At 43.1% G+C, this 23131-nt stretch overlaps 1 protein-coding gene and 1 non-coding gene across 2 annotated transcripts; one reads left to right on the top strand and one right to left on the bottom strand.

Moving 5' to 3' along the window:
• The first annotated feature begins 33 nt into the window (after nucleotides 1–33).
• Nucleotides 34–21653, top strand: Acad8 (acyl-CoA dehydrogenase family member 8). Its single transcript, XM_041657533.1, has 11 exons — nucleotides 34–206; nucleotides 4935–5035; nucleotides 8824–8993; nucleotides 9516–9625; nucleotides 9984–10060; nucleotides 10414–10551; nucleotides 14984–15119; nucleotides 15212–15309; nucleotides 15855–16007; nucleotides 16578–16680; nucleotides 18489–21653. The coding sequence occupies exons 1-11, from the start codon at nucleotides 110–112 to the stop codon at nucleotides 18539–18541; spliced, it is 1236 nt and encodes a 411-aa protein (XP_041513467.1). The 5' UTR covers nucleotides 34–109; the 3' UTR covers nucleotides 18542–21653.
• Nucleotides 4323–4431, bottom strand: LOC121452058. The gene has a single exon (XR_005974794.1). It is a non-coding gene; the product is annotated as a U6 spliceosomal RNA (small nuclear RNA).
• Nucleotides 21654–23131: the final 1478 nt, after the last annotated feature.

Genomic DNA, 23131 nt, shown 5'->3' with positions numbered 1-23131 from the left:
AAGAGCTTGATGGACTATAACTCCCAGGGTGCCACGGGGAGGGTCACGAGCAGCAAGTTCTGGCCTGGGCAAGCTGGTCCAGGGATTCAGACTGAGAACAGCTGTGACGATGTTACGGTGTGGCTCCCGGCGCCTTGGCTGTCTACGCGCTGCATTCCGGTCCCTGGCTCAGACCGATCACCGGAGCGTCACCCTCTGCATCGATCGTAAGGCTCGCCTGGGCGAAGGGAGAACGGGACTTGGTGGGCATCTGTGCGTGCCCAAGTTTCTGGCTGCTTGCTGGTTCTGGGCTTTGTCTTGACACATTCACCCGACCCCCTCTGTCCAGTCCTCAGGTCCCTTGACGGACTCCTTTCTTTCTTAGACCCTGCCCTGACTTGGGCCCGCTTCCCTCTCCCCATACCAGTCCGGTTCCCCTAACCTGCTTCCTTCCATAACCCAGGATCTGCTCTCAGCACCAGCTCCGCGTGGTCTCTGCCACCCGCTCTTAATCCACCCCCCAGCCCCAGCCCATACATAAAGGAAATTGTTACTTAGGGTGGTTGAAATAGTATCACGAGATTCTCAAGGTAGCAAGAACGTAAGAATATGGGTGCTGGTCGAGAAAACTCTCTTCACGTACGTGGATTTCATAATTTATAATCTGTGAGTAGAAAACACTTACACTGTAGAAACTGCTGCAGGAAAAAGAAAGATTACCACATTGAGAAACCCTATCAGAGATTACAAACTGATTGTTTAGGAACCTGGCAGAAAACTTGAAGGTAACAGCGTGTGGTTGCCACCCACGCTGATCATGGAATACACAGCCAGTTTTCTGGTTCTGTCAGTCACTTAAAATAACAAACAAAAACCCCAAACCACCTTTTTCTCTGAAGCAATTTTAAAAATGATTTTTATTTACTTAAAATAAGTATCCATTGTTTATGGCAGCATGACCTTGACGATTGAGAAAAAAATCTATAAAGTACGCGAAGGCATAGAAGACTGTTTTCTCTAGATCAGAATCGCTTTTAAAGGCACTGCCCTACTTAGGAAATAACCAAAGTCTCCCTGTTTGACCAAAGCTAGTAAGAGTTTGTCCCAGAAACAAACTAACAAAATGTGAGTTTTCCCGGTAGTTGGTGGTTTGACTTGAGCAACTTAGATTCTTTCACTCCTTTTAAAGAAGGTGCTAGAGTTAGGGACCTAGCTCCGGCAGTTTGCTTTTTAGAGTCAGGGTGTCACAATGCAGCCCAGGCTGTTCTTGAATTTGCCACGTGTAATTCATGTTCCTCTGTGACCTCACCAGTGCTGGGTCTATAAACATGGCATTATGTTGGCTTTAATTTGCTATTTATTTACCACTACCTCTATTTTTTTTCTCTAAGCAATGTTTTCCTACTGTTGATCATTTCTAAAGTCAACTGTATTTGTTATATAAGAAGAATATGTAGTTACATATTGCATTTACTTATATATAACTTATTTAGAACTACTCTTCTTTAGTTAGAATGAAATTCTAAATTTCTAAGTCTTGGGTTACCTAAACTTGGCTTATTTTAGGAAGTAGCCCTTTATTCTGTCATATGATAAAGATTTATTAGTATATATTAAAGCAGGATATAGTGGCTCATATCTGTAATCTCAGTACATCAGAAGCATAGGTGGAGGATTATCTCGAGTTTGAGGCAACCTCTGTAGCTTGGGCTACAGAGTTAGACCCTGTCTGAAAAACTAGAACCAAACAAAACAAGTAACAACAGACTCTATATTGAGCTGTTACTAGAAGTAAAATTCTGCAGCTCTTCTTTATACCTTAATGTCTTTAAATTATTACCATTTAAGTGTGTGTGTGCGTGTGTGTGCGTGTGTGTGTGTGTGTGTGTGTGTGTGAATGGACCCCATTTATTTTTATAGCACCAGTATTGCTACATAATCCATGCTCTGATATTTGTTGGGTGCAAGGGTATTGGTACTGTTGTTCAAACTTAGGGATTTGCTGGGGCTGACAAGTACCTACCATGGAAGTATTCCTCTGGTCCCATTTTCTTGTTCGTTGTTTAGTGAGTTTACTGCAACAGTTTTTTTTTTTTCCTCCTAGTACCATGAGTTGGATCCAGGTACTAGGAGAAAAAAAAAACATGCTAGGCAAGTCATTGGCACTCAGGTGTATTCTTCCTCCTTCTGCAGATAAGCGTTAAACTATGATCTATAGCAGCATTGTACAAGAAAGCATGAAAAAAATGGCCTGTCAACCCCCCCATAAGGAAACCGTGATTTTTTTTTTTCTTTTCTTTAATCCCATGCCATATTCCTAAGGGTGATACCCTCAGGTTTCTGCTCTGGGTCTCTTAGGGAAGCATTCTCTAGAATCCTGATAACTATTCTGGAACTCTCTATGTAGGTCTGGTGGGCCTCAGACTCTCAGAGAGGCACCTGAGTGTGGGATTAAAGGTGTGAACCACCATGCTTGACTTACCTTTTTACTAAGAGTGATGCCCACATCTTCCCCAGAGGAACAGACTTTGCTGTGGTATTAGGAGTGGCGGGGCTGCGTCCCCAGCACCCCGGCCACCTGGCTAGCTTATGCCCCGAAATAACAACACACAAATTGTATTCTTTTAAACACTGCTTGGCCCATTATATCTAGCCTCTTCTCAGCTAACTCTCGCACCTGGACTAGCCCATTTCCAATCATGTGTGTAGCACCCCAAGGTGCACTTACCGGGAAGATTCTAGCCTACATCCATCCTGGGCCAGAGCTGAATCACGTCTGCCCGGGGGAGAGGAGCATGGTGTCTCTGAGCTCACTTCCTCTTCCTCCCAACATTCTGTTCTGTTTACTCCTCCCACCTATGTTTTAACCTATCAGGGCCAAGCAGTTTCTTTATTGCTTAACCAATGAAATCAACAGATTGATATATGACACTCCCACATCACTTTGCCGCCAACACTAATGAGCTATTGCAAAGACTGGGCATAGCTAGCAGGCTCCAGAGTAATTCATTGTCAGATTTGCTTGGACTTTTTCTTTAAGTTTACATTCATACCACCCCAGATGTCCCCATCTTAGGTATTCGTCAGTATCATAATGGCCAAAGTTTTTTAGATGAAAGGCCATACCTTAAAACATAACTACAGAGTAGCTACGTGTCCTCCCTGCCTCCCCCGAGCCATCACCACACCCTCGCCTTTTACTGGGTCTCTAAGTGTAGGCATGTACTCACTCCTTCCTGTAGTTTCCACACCTGAGTCAGTTGTTCTCACAGTAGAAGAGAAATGGGTATGAGCAGTGTAGGCCTGCCTGATCCGCTCCAGGTTGCTGGGTCTGCCACCCTGCTCTGGTTCCTGGAATTTGTTCTGTCCTCGTTTCAAGTCTTAAAAGGTCACTGCTTCCCACTAGAGTTTTGCCTAAGTTCATTGCTTTCAGTGTCTGCCCTGTCTCTGTTGAAATCCGCTTCATCTTAGAGACTCGCGAGTTGGTAGACAATTTTGCTTTCCAACTCAGTCCTACCTTCCTTACAGAATGTGGTCTTTGGGGATGAATGTAAAAGTCAAATTCTGTGTTTCACCGCTAGGGGGCCAAGTTACTTATATCAGTGTCTCTCTGTTTCCTCTGAAGAGATGCCTTTACAGTGGAGCCTTTGTAAGTTTTATGAGTTCCTAGAAAATTTCCCCATCCTCACTTTCCCAATTTATTCTCCTAAGATCCATTTATCTCAGTCAAAGAAATAAAGCAGTTACCCAAAGTCATATCACTGGTGGCTAGGACAGGAACCTTCCTGTCTTAAAGAGTTCAACTTCTCTGTTGGGGATTTAACTGTGTAGAAAGCTTTATTTAAAAAAAAAAAATCAGTGTTATCCATGAGTTGTATGGCCATATATTCCATTGCTTTCTGAGCAGGAAAGCACTCCAAAGTACACAGATTATGATTTCTCAATTTGATGTTGTAAGATGAGTGCATTGGTACAAACAGTGGCTGCTGCCAGATACACAGAGATTGGGTGGAGACTTTTTCAAGGTATTTATGCAGAAAAGCTGGGGCAGCCCATCAGAAAACAAGCTATTTGAGGGCTTTTGTGTTTTTTTTTTTTTTTTGTGATGCTGAGCTTGAAAAGGGACATCAATGAGGCAACCCTTTGCTTTGAATTGTCTCCCCAGCTCTTCATTTAAAGAAAGAGTGGATTGATGAGGAAGAGGAGATAAACAATTTTGAAAAGGCAGTTGACCCACTTGATTGAAAGGAAGAATGGTGGGTCAGCAAGCTGACTTTGCGGGGGTAATGGCACCTGCCACTGAGTCCCAAAAGTTGTCCTGACCTTTACATGCACCTGCACACATACACATTCACACACTGAATACAGGAATACAATCACACTTTGCGCAGGGCCATGCTAATCTTCTCTGGATCGTTCCAATTTTAGTATATGTGCTGCCGCAGCGAGCACTGCAATCACACTTTAAAAGGAGTCCCAGCGGTGTTTCATGAGTTAGTATCTTTATGCCTCCTGCTCTCTTACACTTTGATTCTTTTTGCATCTGGTTCTTCCCCACTGCTTTCACTGAGACCTCTACCTATTTGGGGCTATACCTTTATCTTCCTAACTGGTGGAGGAAGAGATCTCTGGGAATTACCCTTAGGATAATGTGGGTATGTTTAAGTGCTGGAATTATCCCTTATCCACCCGGGAAACTAGTCATGATGCTAGCACCGGGGTCCTGGATGCAGGATGATCACAAGCCTGAGGCCAGTCTAGACTAGAACAGGACACCCTATCTCAAAAACAGAAACAATAAAACGCATAATAAATAGCACCGTTCTCTTGCTGTTAGAGGATATGCCTAGGAAATCCTATAGTAGATCTTGTCTTCCGCTTTGAGGCATTCCTTGTCAGCAAAGCTCTTCTCTCACTTCCATACTAGAATTGATTATGTCTGGTCCTGTTCACAGCTTCCGTGGGACTAAATGAAGAACAGAAAGGATTTCAGAAAGTGGCCTTTGACTTCGCTGCTCGGGAAATGGCTCCCAATATGGCGGAGTGGGATCAGAAGGTAGGAGTCTTCTTGAGGGTAGGTGTTCAGCAAATGCCTCCTGCAGTGACTTATCTCTCCCTCTTTGTATTCCTAACTGCTCCTGTCCTCCACTCACCAACCCTTACTGCAAGTGTGAAGACTGATGGTAGCTGTGGTTGAGCTTGATGGCAACTTGATACAAACTGGGGTCATCAGAGAGGAGGAGCCTCTATTATGGAAATGCCTCCATAAGATCTGGCTGTAGCCAAACCTATTTGGTATTTTCTTTTTTACATTTTTTATTGGCAATTATTGAGCTCTACATTTTTCTCTGCTCCCCTCCCTGCCTCTCCCCTCCCACTTCAATCATCCCCAAGGTCCCCATGCTCCCAATTTACTCAGGAGATCTTGTCTTTTTCTACTTTCTACTTCCCATGTAGATTTGATCTATGTGAGTCTCTCTTAGTGTCCACATTGTTGCCTAAGTTCTCTGGGATTGTGGTTTGTAGGCTGGTTTTCTTTGCTTTATGTTTAAAAAACACCTATGAGTGAGTACATGTGATAATTGTCTTTCTGTGTCTGGGTTGCCTCACTCAAAATAATGTTTTCTAGGTCCATCCATTTTCCTGCAAAATTCAAGCTGTCGTTATTTGTTTCTGCTGTGTAGTACTCCATTGTGTAAATGTACCACATTTTCCTATTCATTCTTCGGTCGAGGGGCATTTAGGTTGTTTCCAGGTTCTGGCTATGACAAACAAAGCTGCTATGAACATAGTTGAGCACATGTCCTTGTGGCACGATTAAACATCCTTCGGATATATACCCAAAAATGGTATTACTCAGTCTTGAGGAAGGTTGTTTCCTAATTTTCTGAGAAATCGCCACACTGACATCCAAAGGGGTTGTACCAGCTTGCATTCCCACCAGCAATGCAGAAGTGATCACTTTTCCCCACAACCTCTCTGTTAACTAAGGATATTGAACAAGCCTTAAGTGTTTTTCAGCCTTTTTAGATTCCTCTTATGAGAGTTCTCTGTTTAGGTCTGTACTTAAATTTTTTTTTATTGGATTATGTGATATTTCGTGTTCAATTTCTTGAGTTCTTTGTATATTTTGGAGATCAGACCTCTGTCTGATGGGGGAGTTAGTGAAGACCTTGGCTTTACAGAAGGTTTTCAGTTTCAGGAGGTCCCATTTATTAATTGTTTCTCTCGGTGCCTGTGCTACTGGGGTTATATTTAGGAAGTGGTTCCCTGTGCCAATGCTTTCAAGTGTACTTCTCACTTTCTCTTCTGTAAGGTTCAGTGTGGCTAGCTTTATGTTGAGGTCTTTGATTCATTTGGACTTGAGTTTTGTGGATGGTGATAGATATGGATCTATTTTCATTCTTCTACATGTTGATATCCAATTATGCCAGCACCACTTGTTTTTTTTCCATTTAATATTTTTTGCTTCTTTATCAAAGATTAGATGTTCAAAGATGTATGGATTGATATCCGGGTCTTCTATTTGGTTCCATTAGTCGTCCTGTCTGTTCTTATGCCAATACCAGGCTGTTTTCAGTACTGTAGCTTTGTAGTAGAGTTTGAAGTCAGGGATTGTGATGCCTCCAGAAGTTCTTTTGTTGTACAGGATTGTTTTGGCTATCCTGGGTTTTTTGCTTTTCCAAATGAAATTGAGGACCGTTCTTTCAAGGTATTTGAAGAATTTTGCTGGGATTTTGATAAGTATTGTGTTGAATCTGTAGATTACTTTTGGTAAGATTGCCATTTTTACTATGTTAATTCTGCCTACCCAAGAGCCTGGGATATCTTTCCACTTTCTGGTGTCTTCTTCAATTTCTTTCTTCAAAGATTTAAAGTTCTTGTCATACAAATCTTCCACTTGTTTGGTTAGAGTTACTCCAAGATATTTTATGCTATTTGTGGCTATTGTGAAGGGTGTTGATTCTCTGATTTCTTCCCCAGCTCTTTTATCATCTGTGTACAGGAGGGCTACTGATTTTTTTGAGTTAATCTTGTATTCTGTTACATTGCTAAAAGTGTTCATGAGTTATAGAAGTTCCTTGGTAGAACTTTTGGGATCACTACAGGAGATCACTTCCTAAGTATAACCCCAGTAGCACAGACACTGGGAGAAATAATTAATAAATGGAACCTCCTAAAACTGAGAAGCTTCTGTAAAGCAAAGGACTTGGTCAACAAAACAAAAACGGCAGCCTACAGAATGGGTAAACATCTTCACCAACCCCACAAAGGAGAGAGGATTGATCTCTAAAATACAAGAAATTGTGAATCAAAAGAACAAATAATCCAATAAAAAATGGGATACAGACCTAAACAGAGAACTCTCAACAGATGAATCTAAAATGGCTGAAAGACACTTAAAGAAATGCTCAACATCCTTAGCCATCAGAGAAATGCAAGTCAAAACACCTCTTAGATTTCATCTTACACCTGTAAGAATAGCCAAGATCAAAAACACCGATAACAGCTTGTGCTGGAGAGGATGTGGGATAAAGGGAACACTCCCCCATTGCTGGTGGGAATGCAAATGGGTACAGCCCCTTTGGATATCTGTATGGTGATTTCTCAGAAAATTAGGAAACAACCTACCTCAAGACCCAGCAATACCACTTTTGGATATATAACCAAAGAATGCTCAATCGTACTACAGGGACATGTGCTCAACTATGTTGATAACAGCTTTGTTTGTCATAGCCAGAACCTGGAAACAACCTAAATGCCCCTCAACCAAAGAATGGATAAGGAAAATGTGGAGTACTACACAGCAGAAAAAAAATGACATCTTGAAATTTATGAACAAATGGATGGATCTAGAAAACATGCTATTGAGTGAGTTAATCCAGACCCGGAAAGGCAAATATGTGCTCACTCATAAGTGGCTTTTAGACATAAAGAAAAATCAGCCTACAGTTCACAATCCCAGAGAACCTAGGCAACAATGAGAACCCTAAGAGAGACATACATGAATCTAATCTACATGGGAAGTAGAAAAAGACAAGCTCTCCTGAGTAAATTGGGATCATGGGGACCATGAGGGAGGGTAGAAGGGGAGCTAGGAAGAAAGGAGGGGAGTGGAGAAAAATATATAGCTCAATAAAAAAAAATGAAAAAAAGAAAGCAGGCGAAGCAAGCCATGGGAAGCAAGCCAATAAGTACCACCCCTCCATTGTCTCTATCTGGTTCCTGCCACCTGCCCTGCTTGAGTTCCTGCCCTCACTGCTTTGGATGATGAGCTGTTGTGTGGAAGTATGAGTGAAATAAACCCTCTCCTTCCCAAGTTGCTTTTGATCATTGTGTCTTATCACAGCAATACTAACCCTGACTAGAACAGTAGAGACTTTCCCTAGAAGTCATCCCAGACATTATGTAGATGTCCCTTGTCATTCTTAATTTATCAAAGATTTAGACACATATAATATCAAAAGAGTTTTATTAAAACATATTTGGAGAACATGTTAACTGAGACCACTATAAAAATAACAAGGGTAGCCGGGCGATGGTGGCGCGCGCCTTTAATCCCAGCACTCGGGAGGCAGAGGCAGGCGGAGCTCTGTGAGTTCGAGACCAGCCTGGTCTACAGAGCTAGTTCCAGGACAGGCTCCAAAGCCACAGAGAAACCCTGTCTCGAAGAAGAAAAAAAAAAAAACCAAAAAAAAAAAATAATAAAATAACAAGGGTATTTGAAGTTAAGAGAATTCCTATAATCTCCCAAATGCAAACATCCTCATCCCTCTATTGTCCCCTCTAAAAGAAAATCTGTCTCAGGACCAGTCCCTTACTGCCTTGCTCTCTTTTCTGTAGGAGCTGTTCCCTGTGGATATGATGCGGAAGGCAGCACAACTGGGTTTTGGGGGGGTCTACGTACAAACAGACGTGGGTGGGTCTGGACTGTCTCGCCTCGATGCTTCTGTCATCTTTGAAGCATTGGCCACAGGCTGCACCAGCACCACTGCCTATATCAGCATCCACAAGTGAGTATCCATGCCCAAAAGCATGGTGGAGGGCTATACTCACACGGGCTGGTACAAAAACCCGAGACTCAGGAGAAAAAGATGAATCATGTTGGGTTGATTGTACTTGAGAAACTGAACTGTTACCGGTACACAGTAGGTCTGCAGCTGGCTGCTGGATTTGATTCTGTTGTCTTCTATATGAGAGCTTAGGTGATCAGTCCTGTTGACCTCCCAAGTCCCAGTTTTGGTACCAGCAGACTTCTCCAAACCGCCAGTAATTTGAGAAATAATAGGAAGTACATTGATCTCTGGTTTTTAGGACTCATTAATCTGAGAAACATCTGGGCCTCAGGTATAAGTATTCCAGTAATGATTTTAAACCAGCCCGTTCCTTTCAAGTTGAATCTTCTCACTTGTCTCTTTTCCTTTCCCACACTCTCCTGCTTTCATTCTGCTTGGTCGCCCTTTGTTTCCCATGCCACCCTTCTCCGCCGGATTCTCTTTTCTGTCTGTGTTTCTGTCGATGCCTTTTCTTGTCAGCATGTGTGCCTGGATGATTGATAGCTTTGGAAACGAGGAACAGAGGCACAAATTCTGCCCACCGCTCTGTACCATGGAGAAGTTTGCTTCCTACTGCCTCACTGAGCCAGGTGCGTTCATCCTCCCTGTAAGTGACACCTAGCAGAGAGAAGCAGAGCCTGTGTGTTCAGTGAGCAACTCCGGCTGTTGGAACGTAGTCCGGCTTATCAAGCATTTGCCTGTGGAGTAGTATAGGTCCCTGGGGCCTTATAGGTCAGACTTCCTCCTGGCTTCACCCCACTGCTAACTGATTTGGTAGAGAGACAGTGTACAAGCAGTTTTTACCCAGTGTGGACGATTCTGTGGCCATGGGATGTTAAGCTATTGCATGATGACCTATCCGAGGATGATTTCTAGGATGTGGAACTGTGCTCAGCTGCTTTGATGTCGCTGACTGGCATCTTTGTTCCCCTTTGGTCCCTACTTCAGGAAGTGGGAGTGATGCTGCATCTATTCTAACCTCAGCCAAACGACAAGGAGATCATTACATCCTCAATGGTTCCAAGGTAAGAGCATGTGTTCCCAGGGCAACCAGGGGCTGTTCCTGTAGACCCCTTGATAGCCTTCAGATCCTGTGAGTCTGAGTTAGCATTCCCACACATGATTACATGCTGGGGAGAGACTCTCACTCTTTATCTTTTACGATCCGATTCTACACAATGGCACGGATTTTTGTCGTTTATATTCTTACAAACCAAAGCCCCGATTCTGTAGGCTCTGCCAAAGCCATTTACCTTTTACCCCCTTCTGTGCATTATGCCTTTGTTCTGTCGTCAGGCATGTGCCAGCGGTTTTCCCAGATGTCAGGTGCAGAACTCATGCATTCGCTGATCCCCATACACCCCCTCTCCACCCACAGGCCTTTATCAGTGGGGGTGGTGAGTCAGACATCTATGTGGTCATGTGCCGGACTGGAGGATCAGGCCCTAAGGGCATCTCCTGCATCGTCGTTGAGAAGGGAACCCCTGGCCTTAGCTTTGGCAAGAAGGAGAAGAAGGTGAGTGGCTACTCAATTGTAAGCAATCCAAACTATGAGTCTCTCTGTCTGTTAGACCAACTCCTGTCCTCTTTCATGGAACGGTTGTAGCTAAAGAAACATACACCTGGGAAAAGACAAACTTTTTCATCTAGTTTCATACGCTGCCTCTACTGTTTAGATTCTCTCTCTCTTTTTTTTTTTCTGTGTCCACTTTTGTTCTGTATTTTTTTTTCTCTTTTTCTGTGCTGTATGTTTATGTACATGTGTTGGAGGGGCGTTGATGTTAGATGTCTTCCTCAATTGTTCTCCACCTTATTTTTTGCTCAGGGTCTCCTTTAATTAAATTTAATTATCTTACTCTTCTTCTTATTTGGCACGGTCTTACTGTATAGCCCTGGCTGTTCTGTCTGTGAGGACAAGGCTGGTCTCAGACTCACCGAGGTCTACCTCCCTTTGCCTTTATGCCTGACCAGGCAGCATCTCCTAATGAACCTGGAACTTACCTCTTTAGTGAGACTGGCTGCCCAGTAAACTCTAGGGATCCTGCTGTCACCACCTTCCGAGCTATACCCGGCTTCCCTTGTGGGTACTGAGGATTGAACTTAGATTCCCATATGCGCAGCAAGCACCTCACCAATTGAGCCCTCTCCGCAGTCCTTGTCCTGTATTTCATACTCAGCTTCCATCACTCTATGTTATCCCAAAAAGAGATAAGTTACGAGAGGACTGATGCTTGTTAGAAGTCTCAGGACACTTTTCTTCTCTAAGCAAAAATGAAATACTCATTGACAGGGAGAGGCTGTAGGTGTTTCAGCCATCTAAGAACTTGTTTCCATGAGTGCATTGAAAAATAAGATGTTCCTAGGACTAAGAAATCCCACGTGCAGGAAACTTGTGGTAATCTAATTGCCAATAAGATAGAGCTCACTGAGTTTTTCTTTAGGACAGATGATCAAAAGTTGTTGTCCTTGGATTAGGACTTTTGGAGATACGGCAGCTATGAAGTGACAACTGAACACTCCGTGTATCTGCACAGGGCTTCCAGATCTTCCTTCACGATGCTGTGGGCCCTTAACAACTGCCACAAGATTAGATAAAGGTTTTAGTGCCTCCGCTCTTCACAGAGTAACAGGTTATTATATACCTACAGTGTTCAAGGCTATGTTATCTCTCGGAAGGATACGGAATCTTTTGTAATGAGTCTTTTTCTGTTCAAACAGTCAGCTCTCCATTAATGACATGGAGACTTATTATTAACTATGAAAGCTTGGCTTATAGCGTAGGCTTGTTTCTAACTAGCCCTTATAACTTATATTAACCTGTTTCTATTAATCTATGTTCTATCACATGGTGTCATCTCTCTTCCATCTTGCACATCCTGTTTCTTCTTTATGTCTCCAGGCATCCCGAAGTGTCTGAATTCTTTTTCTTCTTTTCTCACCCTGGAAATCCTGCCTGTACTTCCTGCCTAGTTTTTGACTGTTCAGCCTTTTATTACACCAGTAACAGCAATACATCTTCACATAGTATCCAAATATCCCACAATGATCCTTAGTCATTCCTAGCCCTGTTTGGACTTATCTGTATGGAATCTTTACAGCTGGGCATGGTGGTGCACACATGATTCCATCATTCGGAAGTCTGGGCCAGTAAGATTGCAAGTACTAGGCCAGCCCAGGCTACATGTGATACACACACCCCAAAATTGTAACAACAAACATAGTTGCCTATTTTCAGAAGCAAAAAAGCATTTTGGTGTGTATGGGTGGGGTTGCAGTGAGCAAGATAGGGGCTGGAGTCTTTTAGTTAGCATTTACTTAATATTGATGAGAGCTTTTAACCTTCTATGTATTAACTTTATAGGAGGGTAATTATATTACTTTATCTTGGATTTAGTTATTAAGAGGCTTTATATGGAAGAATGAGTTTGTCACTTGACTTCTTCATGACCTTTGTTTCCTACATAAAAGTATAAAGCTGAAAGTTTGTAGGTCCTCTTAGCAAAGTCCCGTTCCGATGTTTCATGTGTAAATAAAAAGGCTGCACTGCTTCACCCCGTTAGCTCCTCATGAAGGTACCCAGAAACCCAAAGGACCCTCAGGCTCAGCAAGGCAGCTCATGAGCGCCGTCAACTATACACAATGCCCGAGCTCCCTCCTTCCTGGAAAATACAGCTTTTACATCATTTCCTGACATAAAAACATGTAGCCAGGCATGGTGGTGCCTGCCTTCACACCAAGCACTGGGGGCAGGGGCAGGAGGAACAGGAAGGAGTTCAAGGCAATCCTTCACTACATAGCAAGTTTGAGGTCAGTCTGGGCTCCATGAGATCCAGTCTCAGAGAACCAAAACTGAACAAATTGGACCGGAATTTGACCTCTTTTAAGCTCCTGTAGTCTCTACCCAAAGTCTGAAACGGGTTAATTTAAGTTAGAAGAGCAAGGTTGAGTATTCAGCCCATTACCGCTGTGTGTGATGGCTCCCTCTGTCTTTCATCTCCTCAAACTGAATACAGACATCTGAGAGGAAGAATGCATGTGAACATTTTGACCTTAAGAAAGTCTTGTCACTAAAGAAGCAAACTATGAATAGCTGCTGCCGCCTCACACCTGTAAGATCTTTAGTGTAAGAAGGATGCATCTTCATGGCTCAGGGGGGGGAAAATGCCTGCCACACAAGCAAGAAGTCCTCAGCTTACATCCCCAGTACCCATGTAAGGAACCAGGTGTTGCTGCGCACACATCTGCAACGGTGTATGTGGAAATGGAGGAATGAACACAGGTAGATTCCCATAGCTCATGGGCCAGGCAGTCTAGCCAACCCATGTTTGAGTCAGTTTCCCAGAGACCCAGTCTCAGGGAGAAACAGAGGAATGTGAGAGGACACTCTAGATGGGGAATGGCCCCATGGGCCTACGTCTGAGTCCTGGTCAGCAGTTGGCAGAACTGGATTAGAGGATGTGGCCTTGTGGGAGGTGTGTCACTGGAGGTTGGCTCTAAGGTCCTAAAAGTCATTCCTAGTTAGCGCTCTCTCTGCCTCATACCTTTGGACCAGAATGTAAATTCATGACTGTCATAGACTCTAACTCCTCTGGAACTGTGAGCCCCACATTAAATGGTTTTTTTTTTTTAAGTTGTCTTGGTCATGGTGACACCTCACAGCAAAAGAAAAATACCATGACAACCACCGGACAGCAGACATGAAAACAGCGAAAGTAAGATATGCAGAAGGGAAGAAAAGTAAAAAGCCCCAAGGCAAAAGGTAAATAAAGAGAAACAGGTTAAGCTAAAAGAGCTAGCCAGGACTGAGCCTGTGTAAGGGCAAGCATTCAAAACTAATAATAAGTCTCCATGTCATGACTTGGGAGGTGTCTGGTGGAAATGATGACCAGGTAGATCTGCGACAGAGGCTGCATTTCAAGTGCTCTCGAGTTTTTCTGGGCTTACATTTGACATATCCAGAGATGTTCTAGTAAGACATTTTTCTTGGAGAAACAAAACAAAAAACTTGTATTTGTGGCATTTGCTAATTCAATGGCTGTTTTCAGACCACCACAGTATGATCATAGAATGCCAAGTCAGAAAAAGGAGCGTAATTGGCTAACGCACGTTGACCGTACATTACCGAGTCTCTCTGCAGCTAAACGTTAGATCAGGGCTCTCCAGTACATTACATGTCCTTTATCTTATCTGCTTACAGCACTAGACCTTTGAAAGGGGAAGTGTGCTTATTGTTCCCAGCCTTTAAAAGTAAACTTTTCATGCTTGCCATGTGTGCTCACATATACTAAAAGTAAACTTTTCCAAAAAAAATCTCTTTTAGAAGTTGTACTCGGGGCTGGAGAGATGGCTCAGAGGTTAAGAGCATTGCCTGCTCTTCCAAAGGTCCTGAGTTCAATTCCCAGCAACCACATGGTGGCTCACAACCATCTGTAATGGGGTCTTCTGGCCTGCAGGCATACACACTGACAGAATATTGTATACATAATAAATAAATAAATATTTAAAAAAAAAAAAGAAGTTGTACTCATAGAGACAGTAAAACTGAGGATGGATCTAGTCCTGATCCTTCAGGAAGTGAGAAGTGTTTGTAGATAGATTATGCAAAGTCGATTTGTGTAATACATTGCACTGTTTTAGCCAGGCATGGTGAGTCACACTTAACAATCCACGGCCTTGGAACCTGAGGAAGGAAGAACATACTACAGGTCAGCCTGGACTACAGAGTGAAAAAAAGACCATGTTAAAAAATAAACAAAACACCGCTTTTCTGAATATAAGCATCTTTCTAAGTGTTGATAAATCTTCACATCTGAACTTTTTTCTCTATTTGGTGTTCTTATGGGCTTAAGTGCCAGGGTGCTGGCATCCATTACAGGCTTCTGTCCACAGGGAAGTCATCCCTGCTTGGGGAATCGTTGGGCAGCCACCCAGACCCTGATTTTTGCCAGGTGGGGTGGAACTCACAGCCAACCCGAGCAGTGATCTTTGAAGACTGTGCTGTCCCTGTGGCCAACAGAATTGGAAGCGAGGGGCAGGGCTTTCTCATCGCCATGAAAGGACTGAACGGCGGAAGGATCAATGTTGGTGAGGCCAGAAAGGAGTTGGGGAAGGAAGGCAAGGGCTGAGGCTAGCACTGTTGTTCAGGCTCAGATGATGTCCTTACTCCTCCCCTCCAGCATCCTGCTCTCTTGGGGCGGCTCATGCGTCAATTATCCTTACCCAAGAGCACCTCAAGGTCCGGAAGCAGTTTGGAGCGCCGCTAGCCAGAAACCAGGTAAGACAGCTAGGTTTAGCATTTGTACTCCGTTGAGACCTTCCCTTGGGCCCCCATTCTTGGCGGGATTGGGTGGGACTGATATCCCATGAAGAACTTTACACTGTCTTAATCAGAATGTATGTTGTACATTTACCTGTGCCTTTTTTCAAGAGGCAGTAATACCAAGGTAAACAATGCAGGCGTCTCTAGAAGTGGCGAGAGACTTTGATGTGCTTGGAAAAGGCTCCTAATTTGAGATATCTATGCTTATGTGTGTGTGTGTTGGGGGGGGGGGTGTGGATGTGTGCCTGCATGCAGTTGTATGCATGTCATAGTGTGGATGTAGAGGTCACGGGATAAGTTTCAGGTGTTGGTTCTCTCCTGCCACCCACGGGATCATCTTGGTAGAACTCAGATTGTTTTATCTATGAATGTGTATGTACCTCTGCTTGCTGAGCCAGCTTGCCAGCTCAAGCTGTTTTATCAGTGGTTCTAGATTAGATCCCAGATGACCTGTTTAATCCCATGTGGCCTTTTTGGTTCATCCTCTGTTGTGGCTGCAGTACCTGCAATTCCAGTTAGCAGACATGGCCACCAGGCTGGTTGCCTCTCGGGTGATGATTCGCATGGCAGCAGTGGCTTTGCAGGAGGAACGGGAAGACGCAGTGGTCCTGTGCTCCATGGCCAAGCTCTTTGCTACAGAGGAATGCTTTACTGTAAGTGATAAATCTTCTGGCCTTTCTGACAGAAGACAGGAAGAGCTGCTCTGCTTAGGGACTTTGAGAGGAATGTGTCAGCTATAGAACCCTAACCTCCTGAGGCACTGAAGGAATCACTTTGGGGCTTAAGGATACAAATGAATTTGTGAACGACCTGTAGTCGAGCTCTCCCTGCTGCCCTTGTGGCCTTCTCCATGACATTAACGCGTCAGTAAGACTCTGCTTTTGGATATGTTCTTGGTAAGGCACAGAGCTGTTTCCACGCTGAGACTGTATTGTCACTAGGGGGCGCCTGGACTTCCTATAATAAGTCATGGGGGCTGTAGACAGCTTTGCCTCCAGAACAGCCTGAAGAAGAAAGGCAGATGTGTGTGCCTTGTTTGACTGGTTCAGTAGGAGGATGGCCTTCGTGTCTGACCATTTAGAATCTGGAGCTCCTCTTGGGCCCCATTCATTCTCTGGTCCATGTATAGCAGACTGCCAGACTAAGGTTTGGAGTGGGGAGGGGAGCCAAGTACTCCACAGGCTTCCTGGGACCAAAGACATCTATTCCCTGTCTCCCAGCAGATCTGCAACCGGGCTGTGCAGATGCATGGGGGCTACGGCTACCTGAAGGATTATGCTGTTCAACAGTATATGCGGGACTCCAGGGTCCACCAAATCCTAGAAGGTAAAACTTTGCAGAGTTGTTTTCCTGCTACACTTTCCCCAACCTGTCTCAGTACTTCAGAGCTGGGATCCTGCCAGGCCCTCTGTCTTTTTCTCAATTCTCCCTTTCCTCAGCCCTCCTCTGAAATTGGTCTGCTGCTACATCAGAAAACACTCTAAGCTGGGAGCCAAGAGATTCTGCTTTATGCTCATGAGTGAAGCTGCACTCCACTTCTTTTGTAGATTTCAGAGAAGGTTCAACCCCAGCTAGTATGTGAGCCGTCTTGGAAAGTGCACTGGTGATTATTTTGTCCTGTTGTAAGACTGACCTCAGGAATCCTGAACCCCCAAACAGTAGTTTGGCAGCCACATTATCTAAATGTTATCCATGTCAGTATTGCTAGTGGTGTTTAGTAAAGTTACCAGCATGTGGATTTTATCTTCAGACATTGGTTGGGCAACTGTGAGGGCTATCAGTCAGACACAGAGTGTGCCTTCCACTCAGTATCAGTGCATATGCCCGGAAGTAGCATCACTCTGGCCCGGCTAGTGTAGGCAGCCAGAGCTGTTACAGGATTGCAGACACGTGGGATGGAAGCTTCTCTTGTGTTTCTTCGTGAAACCGTGTAGGGGTACTTTATTGGGGTCACAGAAGTCTGTAAGGATTTGCTTCCCTGCCTTCAAAGGGTTCATGTCGTAGCTGAGTGGTCACTATAATCTTTTTCTGAAGGACTTAGAAGTAGGCTGCTGGGTCCCACCCTCAGAGTTTCTGCTTCACTGGGCCAAGTGAACGCTGGGGTCACTGGTGTGGAAACAGACTGGGCCCCACTGTCCCTGTCTGAGTTCTGATCCTACAGGACTGCTTCTATCCGAACTGGAGCTCTGGCCTTGATTCGCCTCAGGCCTTTACAATAAAATTAAACTTCCAGAGTTGTTTTTTTGAGGGAAAATATTATCCTTTTGTGAGGAAATTTAGATTTAGCTTTCTTTGAGATTGTGTGATTATTGGTTCTGCAAGGGCTTTACTTTGTATTTTGTTTATACTGAAGGCCACTATCAAAAATAAAGTGAGCTATTAATTCCCTCCTTCAAGGTAAATGTTTTATCTTATGCTTTAGTTTTCTGGTTACAAAAGATATGTGTACTGCTGAGCCTATAAAATATACAAAAAGTAAAAGAAAAAATGAATCCTGTTTCTACATCTAGGAGATATTTATAATTTTGTTGTTAAATTCTTTGAACTTTTTTCTATCCTTTTGCAAGTATGACTAAATTTTAAAAATTAGAGTCATACTGTTTTTCTTTACTTGTTTAATACAGTCATTTTTGCCATAAGGAGAGATGTTTAAAAATGTCAATATTATTCCACTGAGCCAGCAAGATGGCTCATTGGTAATGGTACCCACTGTCAAACCTGAAGTCCTGAATTTGATCACCAGGACCCACATGGTGAAAGGAGCAAAGCAGTCCTGCACACTGTCGTCTGACCTTCACATACACACCATGGCATGGCACACCCACACACATACACACACTTGCACACACAATAAATACATGTAATTAAAAGAAAACACTGGGTATGCTGTTGTACACCTGTAATTCTAACACTGGTGAGAGCAGGAAGGTCAGGAGTTGAAGGTCATCCTCAACTATACATCTGGTTCAAGGACAGCCTGCGCTACATTAGACCCAGTCTCAAACCAAACAACAGCAAGTGTAAATACTGTTTCTTACACTGTCATTGTTTGGTAATTACAAAAGAAGCAACGGTTACAGTTTAAATCCATGGCTACCCTCTTCCTACTGAATCCTTCATTGTTCCTCTTGCAGGTAGCAATGAAGTAATGAGGATACTGATCTCTCGAAGCCTGCTTCAGGACTAGCTCCCAAACTGGAGACTCTAGCGTGGAGTTCATGCACAGCCACAGTCAGTCAGTGTGAGTGAGTGCTCATACAGGCTGTTCAATTGCTAATGGATCCTGCCGTACATTGAAAGGTCCGTGCTCGTCTGTTAGAGGACCTGAACGCTCAGCAGCAATGCTGGCTCTGAGATAGGAACAGGGTTCTCAGTAGAGGTGGAAGGGCCCTGAGGAGCCATACCAGAAGTTCTGCCACCCTGCTTTCCTCGTTCTGGAAAGAAGCAGTCAGCACTGTGGCTTGGATCCACATGATGTACGTTTTATTAATTCTTGACCTAGGGTCTGGCTACTTCAATGAAGTGTTTCCTGATTACAGAGGCAGTGTGGGAGGCAAGGGCAGCGGACAACCTGTTTCTTTCTGTTCTCTGTTCTGCACCGATGGTGTCTCAGGACATCAATCCTGAACTCGGATCATGATAAAGTGAATTATCTGGGAACCTACTGCTAAGCTATGAGTTGGGGTGTACCTTTGCTCCTGCTACCACATAACAAATGTCAAGGGCTAAGGTTATTTGGAACATTTGGATTTTTATATGGGCTTTTATTTCCTCTTTTTGGGCTGCTTATTTTTTTAAATACTTTTATTAACACTTGGTAAATAAAATCTACCTCTTTGCTCTGCCCTTCAACTATAAATTAAACTATACTTGATCCAGTATATATCTGATTCGTATTCCATTGGATTTGGGGATAATTATATTAATTCAGTATTTAATTGGATTTTGGAATAATTAGGAATCTTTCCTAAGGCAGTTTGTCTTTTAAAAAGTACATCTTTTAATTAGTAATTTTGCAAACAGCATTGTTCGTCATATATGGAAATCTTAAATATTATTCAATGATGAGGACTTTGGGGAAAACCCTGCTACATTACTTAATCCATCTTTTGATGTTTAGAAAAGAAAAATGTCCAATATATAGTGTTAACCACAAGTCACTGATTATAGAAAAAGATGTATGCCTATAGCTATAATAGACATTTGCTTCTCTGAAGGCTTACTCTGTCTGAACTTGTCTTGTACATGGGGAGCAAGGTGTGATTCAAAGTTGAAAATGAGATTCTGCTGTCCACAGTTGGACTTAACAGGAGCTGGATGTAATGCCTGGGCTGAGTATCTGTACAGATGGAATAGCCTGGGAGGAAGGCAGAAAGAGGTTCACAGAGAAGGTAAAAATATAGATTAAGCTTCTACGAAGATGGCTAATGTTTAAAGGGAGGCTACTCTACAGAAGCAGCCAGGAGAGGGCATATAAGACTTGTGTGGGCGGTGTTGTGTTTGTGTTCATCGTGATTGGGATTGGCATGAAACAGAAAATATGTTAAGTGCGGATAGAAAGATGGATAAAGATGGGTAGGGGTTTATTTACTCATTTGTGTGTAGGTATTTGTATAATGTTCATGTGTATGATGTTCATGATGTATATGATGTTCATGTGTATGATGTTCATGTATGATGTTCACATACACTTTGTATGTGTGAAGCAGCAATTTTTAGGAATCCATTTCCTTCCACCATGGGACTCCAAAACAGATCATCAGGCTTGTACAGAAAGCACTTTTACCCACTGAACAATTTCCCTGGCTCCAAATTAATCCATCCTTAAGAGTATTCAAAATTGTCATAGTGTGAGAGTCTCTTAGCCCATGCTTGGAAACAGGGAAGTGCAGGAAAGCCGTTGTAGAACAGTCTGAGAATGTCCACTGTGGAACCTTGTTATTCTAGAGACCTTGCTATTAACCAGTCTGTTTGCTGGCGTTGCTGAAGTTCCTGTTCCTCCTCAAAGCAATGACAATGCTATCCATATTGATGCCTTTGAAATTACGCTCATTGAAAAGTCCATTCCATGGAACTGAAATGATGGCACGGCAGTTAAAAATACTTGCTGCTCTTCCAGGGGACCCAAGTTTGATTCCCAGTACCCACATCAGGCATCTAACAACTGCCTGTAACTACAGCTTCAGTAACTCTGGCCTCTATAGGCACCTAGACTCATGTGTACACCCTCACACAGCCACACATGACATACACATAGTTAAAAGTAATAAAAAAAATAACAAAAATACAAACTAAGTGGGATGGTTCATTCCTGTAATCCCAGCACTCAGAAGGCCAAAGCAGGAGGATTGCTATGAGTTCCAGGGCAGCCTGGGCTACATACAGAAAGAGTGACCCTATTGTGAGCTGGCAATGTAGCTCACTTAACTAGTGTGTGGGAGCTCCTAGAGTTCTACCTTTAGCACTGAAATAAAGTTCTTCCTGTCATCTTCAGATATTACCAAGAGATTCCATATTCCTAATGACCTGGCAAGCATGGCCAATGAACTTTTAACTAATTCCCATCATTATTTTGCATTATAAGTAAAAACAAAAATACCATAGCAATATTCACTGTTCTTTGAGAGACACCTGTGGTAAGTCCAGATATATGGTAAGACATTTTTGTTTGGGGTGAAGGAAAATAACACCGCTGAAGGAATTGAGATGATGCTGTGGGCTGAAATGTGTTCCCCTCAAAAATAATTCTGGACATCTTGGCATGTAATTAATTTGGCAGATATAATTAGTAAATATGAGGTGATAAGATCTATTGTAGGATGGACCTATGAAACAGTATAACGACTAAGAGTCATGTGGAGTCTCAGGCCCAAGGACATCGCTGAAGGTAGATGACCAATCATTGCCAACTGTCACAGGAAGCCAGAACAGGCGCATGGAATAGATTGTTCCTCACAGCTCTACAAATAAACAGAAAATAAACTTGTGACATTCTGATCTAGAACTCTTGAGAAAATGTTTGCTGGCTAAGCATCCCACCCCCGGCCTGTGATATTTTGTTGTGGTCCCTGAACTGAATCTTGTGCGGCAGTGTGGTGGTGGGCTTCCACAAAGAGCAGAGTGGCGTTGAGGCCATAGCTCAGGGGTACGGTACCTGCCTAGTATGCCATTTGTTCCACAACATCAAAAATAATACATTCCAGTGTATCTCCGGAAGCACGATTAATAAAAATTTAAGCAAAGAAAAGCAGCCTACAAACCACAATCCCAGAGAACTTAGACAACAAAGAGGACCCTAAGAGAGACTTACAGATATAATCTACATGGAAAGTAGAAAAAAAGACAAGATCGCCTGAGTAAATTTGGAGCATGGGGACCTGGCAGGGAGAGTTGAAGGGGGGGAGGAGGGAGGCAGGGAGGGGAGCAGAGAAAACTGTAGAGCTCAATAAAAATCAATTTAAAAAATTGGAAAAAAAACCCTCAGGGTCAGAAATTGGGGTTCAACCTGAAGATCCGAAAAGCAAAGCAACCAGCCATCGACTCTTATCTCTATCTCAGTCTGAAATGATGATCCTGCCTCCAGGAATCTCAGATCTGAGACTGTGTCTGAGAACTGTATCCCCCGCCCCCCACCACCCCTTTCCCGTTTTATATTCCTCTCCAGGGCTGGGATTAAAGGTGTGCACCACTGGGATTTAAGGCATGCACTGCCTGGTTTCTATGGCAACTAGTGTGACTACTGGGATTAAAGGTGTGTGCTACCATAACCTGGTCTATAAGGCTGACCAGTGGGACTGTTTTACTCTCAGATCTTCAGGCAGTCTTTATTTATTAAAATACAGTTGAAACGCCACTACAATTTCCCAATACTAACAATAAGAAACTGGGGAGTAAAGACTTAAAATATCACAGTGGTGTCCTCAAACATTTACATTTAAGTACAAATGTAAAGATATACAGGGCCTCTCCACTGAAGATTTTTAATATTGCTATGAAAAATTTAAAAGTTGTGGAAAAATCTCATTGTTTACATTAAGGTTTGCCATTTAGTTCATCTACATAATCAGTTGAAGTCAGTGCAGATTGTGTGTGGTGGATGAAAATAGAATATGACAAATTTATTTTAAAAGTATGGAAATACAAAGGATCTCGATATGTCCATTGTTAAATATTTACTACTGAGTATTTGATTTGATATTGAATACATAAGTAAAAGAGTTAAGGTGAAGATCTTTCTTTAAAAGATTTATTTACATCTTTTCTGCATGGATGGTTTGCCTACATGTATGTATGTGTACCATATGACTGCCTAGTGCCTGTGGAAGCCAGAAGAAGGTGTTATTTCCCTGGAACTGGAGCTACCCTGTGGGTGCTGGAAACTGAGAGGCAAGTACTCCTAACCACTGAGCAATCTCTCCAGTCCCCAAAGTTGAAGATCTTATTTTTTATGACTTATTCTAAAATTACAGCAGTCATCCAAGTGTGGAGGCACATGCCTTTAATCTCATCACTTTGGGAGGCTGAGACAGGTGGATCTCTGAGTTTGAGACTAGCCTGGACCACAGAGCAAGTTCTAGAACAGCCAGAGCTACACAGAAAAACCCTGTCTCAGGTAAAAAAAAAAAAAAAAAAAACAACAAAAAAAACAAAACAACAACAACAAAAAAAAAACAGTTACAATAGAGTCTTGGTATATAAAGGTGCTTGCCACCAAGCCTGGTAACTTGAGCTTGTTCCTCAGGACCCATGTGGGATGAAGAGAACCAATTCCTACACA

This window comes from Microtus oregoni, unplaced genomic scaffold (genome assembly GCF_018167655.1).
Source record: "Microtus oregoni isolate MIOR12 unplaced genomic scaffold, Mior012 000008F_ref0000371, whole genome shotgun sequence".
Taxonomy (NCBI): domain Eukaryota; kingdom Metazoa; phylum Chordata; class Mammalia; order Rodentia; family Cricetidae; genus Microtus; species Microtus oregoni.
The sequence above is the reverse complement of the archived record's forward strand: the minus strand, read 5'-3'. Positions and strand labels throughout refer to the sequence as shown.